At 44.5% G+C, this 13,980-nt stretch overlaps 1 protein-coding gene across 1 annotated transcript in view; it reads left to right on the top strand.

Moving 5' to 3' along the window:
• TENM3 (teneurin transmembrane protein 3) overlaps positions 1–13,980 on the top strand; it is a 1,441,984-nt gene that overhangs the window by 1,344,984 nt on the left and 83,020 nt on the right. Inside the window, exons 18-22 of the mRNA XM_014945587.1 lie at positions 5,746–5,956; positions 6,473–6,574; positions 7,177–7,371; positions 9,360–9,560; positions 12,994–13,179. Of these exons, the coding sequence (XP_014801073.1) occupies positions 5,746–5,956; positions 6,473–6,574; positions 7,177–7,371; positions 9,360–9,560; positions 12,994–13,179 (895 nt within the window). The remainder of the gene's footprint in view (positions 1–5,745; positions 5,957–6,472; positions 6,575–7,176; positions 7,372–9,359; positions 9,561–12,993; positions 13,180–13,980) is intronic.

Raw genomic sequence — 13,980 nt, 5'->3', positions numbered from 1 at the left:
TTCAGTTAAACTATAAACAATTTACTGAATGTAGAAAATGCACTTAGGTTTATTTAAAAAGTTGATCCTCATAAAAATGATTAAATGGATTTTCTTCAGACCTTCACATACGAACACCCACCCTCGGGCTGACAACAAGCATGGGAAATTCTAGCTCAAAGAAAATTGATTCAGAAAGTTATCAGCCATTGGAAATAGGGCTTTGGAATACAAATGCCATCTCAATGATAACAGTAATAACAGGAGCTAGGGGAATATATGTGTGGCGAGAATGAATAAACCTGAGGAAGCTGATCTGGACTCTGCATCTTTATGAGAAGTTATGCAAGTAGATAGTTCTATGAAAAATGATCCTTCCTTGATTCCTTATCCCGGCAAAAGGTTGAAATAGGGGGTGCCCTTTGTCCAAAAAAGCGGGAAAAGAAGATGACTAAATCTGTTTCCCATCATCTGTGTTACACAGAGTCCTTTCCCTTTGGATTCCTACTGCCCAAGTGCTTATTCATGTTTAATTTGGATACAACAGAAAGAATCCCATGTGAATCCTGCTGCTGCATCTTCTGTATCTCCTGTGACATTTTGGATATATTGTTCCCAGGATATAGGTCAAGCTCTCTTGTCCTATTTTTGCCTGGTATATAATTAGAGTATTTTTTACAAACCATTTGACTGACACTTGATACCTTGAAAAATTAGGTGTGCTTACTTATCAGTGCCCTGGTGAACTTCTAGGGCTGCTGAAGATTCCCAAGGGCGCGGGGTTATCGGAATGTTTGTATGGCCTTGAACCCAGTGATGCCTGTTTTAGGTGCCTGAGATAAAGGGTGTATGCAGTCTCCTAAAAGTGCACTTCCAGGGAGCTGCTGGGGGTTTTTTTGTGACTGTGCTCCTGTACATGGGGGGAAAAAATGGAGTAAAATATTTCTCAACAGTTTTAGACCTTTCTGCTGCAAAGTCCTAATCACAGGACTTTGATGAAGACACAACCCCAAATTGTTGGAGTTGGAAGGCACCTTCTAGAGATCATCTAGTCTAACTCATACTGGTAAAATATGTATTTTACCAAAGTAGCATATATAAACAAAACACGGTATGGAGGCAAAAAGGATGTTTAATGAAATGGAACATGGAGGGGTTTACAAGCATAAATCTATTTATTGTTTTCTTATTTCCCCTAACCCTAATGGCTTGACTGATGGTCTTACCTGCAAGCCAAGGAGAGGTGGCAGGAGCAGACCATCACCTGCTTCTGCTTGGCTGCATCCCTCCATCGGACAAGGAGGCTTATCCTGTAGCTCCAAGTGTCCCAGGACCATATTAAAAAAACGCCCAAATGTCCACGCTGGGGCTGATCAAAGCCCCTCTAACCCAATGTTCTCTCTGCGATGGTGGCCATCAGCAGATACAGATGAATAGAGCAGCACGACAGATTTGTAGTGACCCTTCCTGGCCCTGGCTGAAGGACTTCCTGAGTCAAAGGTGCCGTCTTTATATTTTACAGCCTTTGATAGATTCTTTTCTCCTGTGAATTTGCCTGGTCACCTTTGAACCTGTGGAGGCTTTTAGCATCTGTGACGTTTGCAGCAAGGAGTTTCACAGCCTCGACTGTACATCTCACACTGTGCTCCTCAGCGTGTTTCAAGGCAGCCTCCTGGTAGTTTTCGTTTGACACCCTGTTGGTAGGAGAGAGTTTCTCACTGATTTTTTTCTTCCTGCCACCCTTGATTTATGGACCTCTCATGTCCTAAATGAGTTGTTATTTTCCCAATCTTTCCATGAAAGCTGCTTCAATCCTTTGATCATTCTTGTCCTTTTCTGAATGTTCTCCAGTTTTACTGCAGCCATGTTGAGAAGTGGAGACCAGAACAGCACAGAATGTAGCAGATGTTTAACTATGATGGTTTCATTCAGTGCCTTAATGATGTCTGCTTTTTTTTTTTTAATCCTAGAACTGATATTTCCGTAGCTCTGTGTACCATAGCTCCAAGATCTCATCCCAGAATGACAAAAGTTGGCTCAGAGCCCATCCCTGGATGTGTAAAGCTAGGGTTGTTTCATGAGGACTTTGAAAAGTAGGATCTCACCCATATATATATCTATCACTTCATGTCTGTGTCTCTTGAAAGCTATCTGCCCTTATCTCCTAGTCACGGAGTGACAAGTGCTAATAACAAAATTTATGCAAATGAGCAACTGCTGCCTGTTTCTCAAACGTCACTATTTGAATTTTCAGATCTTGTGCTAAATAATAGAGAAGTGATCACTACCTGCACCCTGCCAGCATTTGTAAAGTGTCCTTACCAGCTGTCCCCCCCATGGCTTTGCTCATCCCTGCGTGTCTGATCACTACCTGCACCCTGCCAGCATTTGTGAAGTGTCCTTACCAGCTGTCCCACCCCATGGCTTTGCTCACCCCTGCGTGTGTTACCACACACCACCATCTCCTGTAGCTCCTTCCTCACAGCTTGGCTGGTGCTATGGATGTCTCCTTCTCCCCACCTCATCTTTGGCTGCAGTGCAAAACTGCCAGATGACATTTGCCACCTTGTTCTCCACTTCTCTCTGGGACTTTTTCCCTGTTGTTCCACCTCTTTTTTTTGTCTCCAGTTAAAACCAGACAGTAAGAGGAAAGTGTAGTCTGTCTTTCCATAGCTGTGCAACCTCTGATGCCAATTATCGTTCCACTGCAAGGAACGTCATGAAAGTATGATAGAAATGAGCTTGGGAGAGCTCTCAAAAGTCCTTGGAGCAGGATCAACTGTATCGAAACCATTCCCATTCATTGCTTAGCATTTAATCAGAAAATAATAATAGAATGCAGCAAATCTAACTCTTCTTCTGCCCCATAATCCAAAATAACAGGGATACAGCATGGAGGAAATGGTTTGATCTACTGTAATTGGGACAGAAGTTTTTGTAATGTTTCTGTATTCTCTTTAGGTACCAAAATCAGTCTCAGGCGCAGGCACTGTGTGTGTGTGTCACAGACTGATGTGAGATGCCTGGTTCTCTCTTTCTGAGGAATCATAAATAAATCAACCAGAAATAATTGACGGTGGCTGTCCATTCAAAACCCAATCAATGCCAGCCTGAAAGTCTTTGTGACACTTTCTAAAAATGTCAGTTCCATTGCAGCCAGAGAATCAATATGTTTATTTAAAGAGACTTTAAGAATAAAAAAAAAAAAAAAAAAGGGACTTTGGTTTAAAGCAAAACTGAGTGGAATGGTAGGGCAAATCAGCGCATTTAGACTCAATATAGAGGTAATTAATTTATCCTCATAGGAGGAAGATAAAATAGGTATGTTTTGTGCTTATAAGGATAATTGTTTTTCCAGTCTGTTTCTGTTATCGTGTCCTAAATACACAAAAAGAGCCTTTAAAAGGGTTAAGGTCAATTATTGTTTTTTGCTGGGGGACAGAATGAACAGTAAATTCCCCTCTGTATGGCTTTTAAAACGCAGTCTAAAATGGTGTTCTGATAACAGCATATGTCCTTATTGCATTACAAATACAAAATCATTAATTGTACCATGCTTGTCAGCCATTAGTGGTCAATCAAGTAGTGTAATCACTTGCTCCTGTATCAAAAATATAGTTTTAATCTCAAATTGTCCTCCTACAAAAAAAATTATCCTCTGCAGTATATAAATTACAAAGTCGCTCCTAATGTCCATAAATTACTTGTTAAAACTCAGAACTCCCTGAGCTTTCTATTTTTTTAAAATATTAGTGAAAAACACAACCAGAAAGAAACGTTCTTGAGTCAGGCAGGAGGAGGAAAAAAAAAAAAAAAAACCAACTAAAATTGTTTTTCTCTCTCTCGCAAAATCAGATAAATATTTAATTCTCTGACAAATGAGAATGTTAAACGGTTCTGAATAATTGGTGCTCTCCCAAAAGGGTTGCAGTTGTTTTCATGTGGTGCAGCACGTACTTGGTGACAGCGAACCGCGGTACCGGCTTCTGCACGTCCTCCTCACCTCCTGTTCTGTTCTGTTCTGCTGGGTCAGACCGAGCTGGGGAAGTGTCTCAGGTGTTGACAGAGGCAGATTAACTTTGCATTTCCTTCCCATCCCGGCTGGTAGGAAGAGCATGCTGATTACTGGGGAGGAATATCCGTGCAATAGCAGTGAATTTTGGCCTGCAATTTGAAGAAGAGACCAGAAGCGCTTAAACCCTTGTAGCAGGACAAAGGCTATCGTGTGTTCTGTTGTCCCAGGAGCAGTTTCTGAAGGTCACCAGTCAGAGTGTGATTCTCTGGTCCCAGTAACCGATGTTATCCTGGCTCAGGTGACTCCCTGGTTTCATAGAGTGGCCTTTACTGTAATAGCCCTGGATGTAATTCCATTTGAGAGACCTCTCCAACCTGTGGGAAGACTGAAGGTTTCTGTGTTACAGTTCACATCCAATAAGCATGTGTCAGTAACAGTGAAACTGTGAACAGCCTCGGCAGGAAAAGCAGAGCATCTCTACCACAAGCAAGAACGCTCTTTCATTTTCCTACCTGTTTAATTTTGCTATATACACATAGATCTTCACATGATAGACATGTAGAAGACATCTTTCAAGCCATGAGAGCAGACTCCCAGACAGAGTAAATCAGTGCAGGGCCTGGAGCATATTTAGCCCTCCAGGTGCTATTAGCCCTACTTAAGATTACCGTGCGTTAAACCTGGAGTAGTGAATTTGTTTATTCTATCAGCTGAGATTCTGCTTTGTTTTTCCAAGCCCCCCCCAATGGTTGTTAACAAAACAATTTGTGCTCTCCATTGACCCAAGGTAGCAAATTTTTTGTCACTGCTATTTTCAATGGTTGCAATTTTTTATGCTTTCCATCTCCTCTTTTGGGCTTCTGTGATAGGAAGTAAAGCTCTTCTTCTCCTTCCTCCAGAATTCCAGACTGTCTGAAAGGAGGATCAAACAGTTTAATCAGTGGGTTTGTGTTGGAAGGGACCTTAAAGATCATCCAGTTCTATATCCCTTGCCCTGGGCAGGGACACCTCCCACCAGACCAGGTTGCTCCAAGCCCCATCCAGCCTGGCCTTGGACATCTCCAGGGATGGGGCAGCCACAGCTTCTCTGGGCAACCTGGGCCAGGCTCTCACCACCCTCACAGCAAAGAAGTTCTTCCCTCATATCCAATCTAAATCTCCCCTCTTTCAGTTTAAAACCCTTCTCCCTTGTCCTATGGCTCCCCTCCCTGACCAAGAGTCTCTCCCCGTCTCTCCCCATCTCTCCTGGAGCCCCTTTAGGGACTGGAAGGGGCTCTAAGGTCTCCCTGGAGCCTTCTCTTCTCCAGGCTGAACCCCCCCAACTCTCTCAGCCTGTCCTCACAGCAGAGGTACCTTCATCTGAAACTAAATGAAAACCAAATGAGATTATTTGTGTTGGGTGCTATTATTAACCTATATGCATATAACGTACTTTGAAAGTTAGCTCTCACCTGCTGACAGTCAGGACTGCAGACTCAATCCAACTGATGGTTTCCCTCCCCAACATATGTAATAGGATCATTGGCTGCTTGTCACCAAAAAACCAGTCTAATGAGCATGAGGACCAGTTGGTAACTTTGTTTGAAGTCTTAGCAAGGGGCAAAGAAATAACCAAGGGTTGGTTTCACCTCCTGCTTCAAGAGGAAACTCTTGGTCAATATAGAAGTGTATTGTCAGGATGTTGTGGGGAATGTGGTGGTGCCCTGGGTCGTCCTGTCACTTGTCAAACTCCTGTCTGTTCCTCCCTGCAGTATGACTTTGTGGAGCTCCTGGATGGCAGCCGGCTGATCGCCAGGGAGCAACGCAACCTGCTGGAGTCGGAGCGAGCGGGGCGGCAGGCGAGGTCCGTCAGCCTCCACGAGGCAGGGTTTATCCAGTACCTGGATTCTGGCATCTGGCACCTGGCCTTTTATAACGATGGGAAAAATGCGGAGCAGGTGTCTTTTAATACTATAATTATAGGTAAGCCTCATCTTCAAAGCTCCTACCCAAACGTTAGGCTCCGGTCAGGTTTTTTAGGAATACGGAGATAAGGTTTTGTAGTTAAATTACCTGTATTTTTTTCACAGATTTTCCATTCATAGTGTTTCTTCTGCTGCTAGAATAAAATGCAGAATACCTCTTTTAATTACTTGGTCTAAGGCAGAAGGAATGTGCCTCCTTGTAAAACAGCGCTTGAAAGGAGGACGCTGTTTTGAAACACTTGTTAAATGGCACATTTAACAAGTGGGTTTTAAGTATGGGGCTCATACGGTTTCACCGTTATAATTTGAGCCTTTCTGTTGGAATGGAATGGAAAGTCCTGAGATACTAGAGGGATCGGCAGTACTAAATCACAGCTCTTGGTGCTCTTCAAACAAACCAAACGTAAACACTTCTGTGGGAGCGAGAGCGCGCTGTCGGTGGGGAGTGGGTGAAATGATCGGTGCTTCAGGCGCTGGGCGGCTCTGAATTATCCTCTTTTTTTTTCCCCTTTAGAGTCTGTGGTGGAATGCCCCCGAAATTGCCATGGGAACGGCGAATGTGTCTCTGGATCCTGCCATTGTTTCGCTGGGTTTCTGGGCCCTGATTGTTCCAGAGGTAAATCAACCCAATGCTTTTCTCAGAATCACAGAATCTTCTAGGTTGGAAGGGACCTTAAAGATCATCTTGTCCAACCGTCAGCCTAACTGACAAAAATAGACCCCCACACGACAAACAAGGAGCATCATCACTAAACCATACCTCCCAGCACTACATCAACCCGTCTTTTGAACACCTCCAGGGATGGGGCCTCCACCACCTCCCTGGGCAGCCCATTCCAATGCCTGAGAACCCTTTCAGTGAAAAAATTGTTCCTAATATCCAGCCTGAACCTCCCCTGGCGTAACTTGAGGCCATTTCCTCTCATCCTGTCGCCTGTGACTTGAGAGAAGAGACCGACCCCCATCTCTCTACACCCTCCTTTCAGGGAGTTGTAGAGAGCAATAAGGTCTCCCCTCAGCCTCCTCTTCTCCAGGCTGAACACCCCCAGCTCCCTCAGCCGCTCCTCATAAGACTTATTCTCCAGACCCCAGTCCAGTCGGTCTAAACGAGCGTGAAGACAAATACAAGGGGAAAGCCACCAGCAGCGCGTGTCTTGCTCTTTAGGTGTGGGTGAAGATGTTAGTTTTTAATTCTTTCTGCCCTGTTTTATTTCGCAGCAGCCTGCCCGGTGCTGTGCAGTGGCAACGGGCAGTACTCCAAGGGCCGCTGCCTGTGCTACAGCGGCTGGAAGGGCACGGAGTGCGACGTGCCCACCACTCAGTGCATCGACCCCCAGTGCGGGGGCCGGGGCATTTGCATCATGGGCTCCTGTGCCTGCAACTCTGGATACAAAGGAGAAAACTGTGAAGAAGGTAAAAATGAGTAAATATTTACCCCACCACCTGCTGCCCGCGGTCAGGTTTCCAGCTGGCACATCCGGCTCTATTGATTTTACTGCGTCTGGATCGTAGGCACTAACTGTGTTTCTTCAAAAATCATTTTAGAACACTAAAAATCAAGTTTGGGAATCACTGGCATCACTGAATTCTACAGAATTATTACACTTTATTTATTCGGAAGTAATGAGTGGGAAAATTGTTAATAATGTGTGGTACCTTTCAGCTTGCCAGTATATTTTTATTTATTTTTTTCTGTCTGGGGTCAGCTAAGAGGAAAGCACACAAAAACCAGGTGTGGGAATACAGGAAGACTCACTGAATTCTCACTGTATAGAGTAAAACATTAATGTATTGCATTTGTCAGTCATCTTTTCCACCAACCACGTTGTGGAAAGTGCTGATTCAAATGCATCAGAGTGAAAAATGATGCGTCATTTTTGTATTCCAGAGATGTGCATAATAATATTCGTTCTGGTGTGCTGCAAAATGCAGTTCATTTTACATTCTATTTTTTTTTTTTGGAGAGTAAAAAAGCGCCATTTTCTTCCTCAATCAAATTGATTTTATTGATCTGCACATACAAAGTAATGCAATTAAGTCTCTGGAATTAAATTTTCAGACCATTGACCCTACAAGTGTAACATTTTATTGAGTCAAATTGCTAAATTAAATCTCGTCATCTAGAGCACATTAAAGTGAATTAAGACAGATAGACAGTATGCAACTCATTTATTCCTGAAACAAGTGGAGAGTCCTGTGCTGCTGTCACAACTCTGCGCCGCTGGATCGGGTCAGTTGATACCGAGCGCCGCAGGGAAGCCAAGGCTTGTCACGCTGTGATTAGGCAGAACAGAGAGCAGTTGCCCGAGACCTGAAGCCAATCTTCTTGTAATTCAGAAAAATTAGCAAAACTTGAAAGGTTCTGTGTTAACTCAGCGGTAGCCTGTGAATGCCTTGATGACAGTTATGTGCACACACACAGATTTCACAATCACAGAATGGTTTGAGTTGGAAAGGACCTTGAAGATCACCCAGTTCCAACCCCCTGCCCTGGGCAGGGACACCTCCCACCAGACCAGGTTGCTCCAAGCCCCCTCCAGCCTGGCCTTGGACACCTCCAGGGATGGGGCAGACACAGCTTCTCTGGGCAACCTGGGCCAGGCTCTCACCACCCTCACAGCAAAGAATTTCTTCCTGAGATCTCATCTACATCTCCCCTCTTTCAGTTTAAAACCATTCCCCCTCATCCTGTTGCTCTATTCCCTGATCCAGAGTCCCTCCCCATCTCTCCTGGAGCCCCTTGAGGGACTGGAAGGGGCACTAAGGTCTCCCTGGAGCCTTCTTTTCTCCAGGCTGAACCCCCCCAACTCTCTCAGCCTGTCCTCACAGCAGAGGGGCTCCAGACCCTCAGAACATCTTTGTGGCCTCCTCTGGACCCGTTCCAACAGGTCCATGTCCTTCTGCTGCTGGTGGCCCCAGAGCTGGAGGCAGCCCTGCAGGGGGGTCTCCCCAGAGCGGAGCAGAGGGACAGAACCCCCCTGGCCCTGCTGGCCATGGGGCTGGGGATGCAGCCCAGGGTGTGGGGGGTTTCTGGGCTGTGAGATCACACTGCTGGCTCACGTCCAGCTTCTCACCCAGCAACACCCACCTCTCAAGCCTGTCCAGGTCCCTCTGGATGGCTTCCCTTCCCTCCAGCGTGTCGACAGTGCCACTCAGCTCAGTGTCATCAGCAAACTTGCTGAGGGTGCAGTAGTTTCTGTTGTCCATGTCACCAACAAAGATGTTAAATGGCACTGGTCCCAGTACTGACCCCTGAGGAACACCACTCCTCTCTGCTTACCACAGCACCGGAGAGCAGCGTGGAAGTGAGGTGTTTTTACAAAGATAATTGCGTTTAGGGTTTGATTAGTGTCGTTAGGAATGACAAGAAGAATAAGCTGACCTTTCTTGTCTCCCCGCAGCGGATTGCTTGGACCCAGCCTGCTCCGGCCACGGCGTGTGCATCCATGGGGAGTGCCACTGCAACCCGGGCTGGGGGGGCACCAACTGTGAAATCCTGAAGACCATGTGCCCCGACCAGTGCTCTGGCCATGGCACCTACCTCCAGGAGAGCAGTACCTGCACCTGTGACCCCAACTGGACAGGCCCAGATTGCTCCAACGGTGAGGGTTAACAGCACTCGCGTTGTGTTACATTATGATGTCTTGAAGAGCAGCATTTTAATAACAGTATTAGAACCTGAGCTGATAGAAGTCTTTGAGTCGACTTCAGCACAAAGTGTTACTTGAGTCAAAGATTGAAAATAATTGATGAACTTGAAGTATTTGAAAGTCAATGTATTTTTTGGTATCTTTTAGCTGCCTTCACTTGATAACTTCAGGTACTTCACGTGCAAGTGCAGAATGTTCTTTGTATGATGTATGGATCTAGTTACCCTCTTACCAAATATGTCTATTTAGAAACTTAAAACTAGACTAGTGAAAGCAGAGACAGTCACATTTTAAAAAACTCCAATTGGAGGTATTTTGCTTTAAAACCAGCCAGCATTCCAGTTTGAAGGCAAAGGGGATGCAAGCATGAATCCTAAACAGCTTTCAAGGAAGGGCACAGGCTGCCAGGGTGGAAGGAGCTGGTAGGAGTGAAGAAACAGAGGGATTTCTTAGAGTCTGAAACCAATCTTATTAAAACCATAGTCTGAGTTTAGAAACAACAGGAGAAAATGACTGGAGGTACTGACACAGAGAGCAAAATCTAAATATTTATAAAGTACGACAGCAGCCTTTTGACAAATAGGAGTTTTTAGAATATTGTTTGGTAGCCACATATCAAAAGAGAAATCACATCTAACTGTGAGACATATATTTGTCTAAAACAGTTCATCTAACAACTCAGATGATTTTGTTAATGAAAACTGAACACATGGGCTAGCTGGGTTTATGCCAGCTTATGAATAAATATAACTTTTTCATGAGGAACCATCTTTTTAAAACAAATGTACTTCCTGACCAGGATCTGTGATACTCCATAACGGCTTCTGCATACGAAAGTGATAGGACAGAGTTCCAAACATTTGTGAGAATGTTATGGAGAGAAGAAAATGTTGGCTTCTGTTAAATTTCGTTTAGAAGAAAAAAAATCTTCTCGGAGCATTTCTAGCACTAAAAATGGCTCTTTGTGAGAGACCCCTTCTACTTCTTAGGCAAAACATGGATCCTCTATTTCTTGACATGGTGTCCTCTACGCTGTTTTTGATGACTCAGTTATGCTCCAGCTTTTACTTTTGTTTCAGGGAATGGCTGATCATTAAAATAACATAAAATATTTCTCCTCAAATATTTCAGAAGTGTCAAACTCACAAAAGAGCTTTGTAAAAATCCGTGTGGATTATTTACTGAGGTCGTGCAAAATGACCTTCAGACTGCTACACTAAAAAAATAAATCTTGCCCATAAACATTTTGTTAAGCTGCTAGAAGAAAAAAAAAAAAGAGTGAATTATTTCCATCAGAGGGTTTTATAGGTTTGAAATCAGCCGAGCTTTCCTCTATCTTCATCAGCAGTTTGTCCGTTAATTAGCCCTTCAATTCCACTTCAATTAAATTAGCTCTAATTAATAAGTTCATTACAAAGATTGACGCACCTTGCTCAAAGCTAGTGTGCTAAAAGCTGATAAACACCTTCACCCTAATGAAAAATTGATTAGATTGAAGAGAAATAAACCTTTCTTTCTTGGAGCTGCGTTGATGTTTTGTGACTCTCAAGTTAATCAAACCATCTCGCATCTCTTAATCAAAACTTTAATTCAAAGTAGGTATAAAATGTTGTATAAGAAGAAAAAAAGAGGAGGGGAAGTTACATCTGTCTTCCTCCATCAAGGTTTTGGGCTGGTTTTTATGGGAAATGTCACAGCTCCTTGATCTGGTGTTTAATGTTCCCCAGCCCATCGAGACAGACTCTGTGGGGGAAGAAAAACACTGTTGAGTGGGAAACTGGAAAAAATTATTGCACTGAAATGCTTCTTTCTTTCACTGTTGAAAATAATTCCAGGCTTTTATTATTAAACTTTGTTGTCTTTTACAAGAAAACAAAAAATAAATAGATTACTTCTGTGACCCAGTACGTGGTTGCAGCCAGCTGTACGTCAAGGAGCTGAAGGAGTCCCTCAGGCTGGATTGTATCTCCTCTTCTTTTGCTGTTGTCTGCTTAGCAGCAGTGAAGTTTGCTGGAGTCTGACTAAGTGAATCTAAACTGTAAATGCAAAACCTGGCAGCCTAAATTATCATCTTGTATTAGCTGAGACTTAACATGCGTTGTTTGGCCTCTGACTACCTTTGGCTGTTATAACATGTTTTTCAATTATTCTATCAGTTACAAGTTCCTGTTACTGTATGTAAATGACAAGCTAAATTGCTGTATGTTGATTTATTTTTTTAACAATCTATTATTTAAACCAGACTGTTCATAGCTGTCACTGATACAAATTTACTGAAAGTAAAAGAGAATCATCTTTTATATTTAACAGATGTGTCAGTATGTCAGCATAGTACTAATTTGTCTCACTGAGGCTGATTCTTTATAATGAAAAAACGTGTCAGAAATGGCACATTTTTACTTTGAAAGCAAACAGGGAGCAGGGTAGGGAGGGGAAACCTTGTTAAAATGAACTTTCATCAATGCTACATTTTCACTCACAACGTGCGATGACCTGGGTGTGTGGTATGTTTAGTCCCTAGGAGTACACTGGGACTTCTAGTGGGTTTCAGTGCACTATAATCTAAGGTATACAAGATTATTCTTAAGACATATATGATCACAAAAAATCACAGAATGCTATGGGCTTGAAAAGGACCTCTAGAGATCATCTAATCCCACCCCCTCCCAGAGCAGGTCCACCCAGAGCAGAAACATGTCCGGGTGGATTTTGCATGTCTCCAGAGGAGACTCCACACCTTCTGTAGGTGTGGAGTCCAGGGCTCTGCCACCCTCACAGGAAAGAAGTTCCTCCTCATGTTTAGATGGAACTTCCAGTGTTAAAGTTTCTGCCTATCATCTCTTGTCCTGTCCCTGGGCACCACTGAAAAAAGACTGGCCCCAGCCTGCTGACACCCACCCCTTAAGTATTTATAAGCACGGATCAGATCCCTTCTCAGTCTTCTTTTCTCCAGACTAAAAAGACCCAAGTCCCTCAGCCTTTCCTCATAAGAGGGATGTTCCAGTCCTCTCATCATCTTTGTAGCCCTCTGCTGTCCCCTCTCCAGCAGTTCCCTGTCCTCCTTGAACTGGGAAGCCCAGAACTGGGTATGGGATGTCTGAAATATGTCTGAAAATTACTCAGTGCTGACAGAAGAGCTGTGGAGACTTAAGCTAAGTCTGCTGGCTAATTCAGTGAGCACTAGCACGGAGATAAAGCACCATATTCTATTGGGTCCCACCTGAAAATACCCGTCACCGTAAATTCCTTTGATTCAGCTTTCAAAGATTTTGCCTTTCTTATTCTTCACGTATTAAGATGTAGCACGGCTAATTAACGCATCACTTTCTCTTTCCCCTGTGCAATCTCTTCCTCCTTTTCTCCCCAACCCCCTCCCCACATGCAGAGATCTGCGCGGCGGACTGCGGCCCGCACGGGGTGTGCATGGGGGGCACGTGTCGCTGCGAGGAAGGCTGGACGGGGGCCGCCTGCAACCAGAGGGCCTGCCACCCCCGCTGCGCCGAGCACGGCACCTGCAAGGACGGGAAGTGCGAGTGCAGCCAGGGATGGAACGGCGAGCACTGTACCATCGGTAGGCCTGCCTCATGCTTTTGACCCTCCAAAATGAGAAGCGGGGGGGCTTTGAAGCTTGGTTCTTCAAAGGGAATATTTCCACGTGTCAGTCTGTGTTAAAAAAGAAAAAAGAGTTGGTATTTTAAGAAAGGAAATGGTTAGATTAATGTGTCCAGTTTTGGGCCCCCTACCACAAGAGGGACATTGAAGTGCTGGAGCGGGTCCAGAGAAGGGCAACGAAGCTGGTGAGGGGTCTGGAGCACAAGTCTTACGAGGAGAGGCTGAGGGAGCTGGGGGTGTTCAGCCTGGGGAAGAGGAGGCTGAGGGGAGACCTTCTCGCTCTCTACAAGTACCTGAAAGGAGGCTGTAGAGAGACGGGGGTCGGTCTCTTCTTCCAAGTTACAGATGATAGGACAAGGGGTAATGGCTTCAAGTTGTGCCAGGGGAAGTTCAGGTTGGATATTAGGAAACATTTCTTTACTGAAAGGGTTATCCAGCATTGGAATGGGCTGCCCAGGGAGGTGGTGGAGTCACCATCCCTGGAGGTATTTAAGAAACGTGTAGACATGGCTCTTCAGGGCATGCTCTAGTGCCCAAGATTACTGGTTTGTGGTGGGGTGCTGTGTGGGTGGGTGGTTTGTTTGGGGGCTTTTTTGTTTTGTTTTGTTTTGGTTTTTTGTGGTTGGACTCGATGATCTCTGAGGTCCCTTCCAACCACTGCGATTCTGTGATAGTGGCCCGTCAGTTCTTCACACCTAGTCTGCCATGAGAAGCAGGTGGAAGGGTTTCCTTTTCAATCTTTTCCCTTTAACTGCCTTTC

The sequence above is a fragment of the Calidris pugnax genome, unplaced genomic scaffold, assembly GCF_001431845.1.
Source record: "Calidris pugnax isolate Ruff unplaced genomic scaffold, ASM143184v1 scaffold58, whole genome shotgun sequence".
NCBI lineage: Eukaryota > Metazoa > Chordata > Aves > Charadriiformes > Scolopacidae > Calidris > Calidris pugnax.
This window is presented reverse-complemented; position numbering and strand designations above follow the sequence as displayed.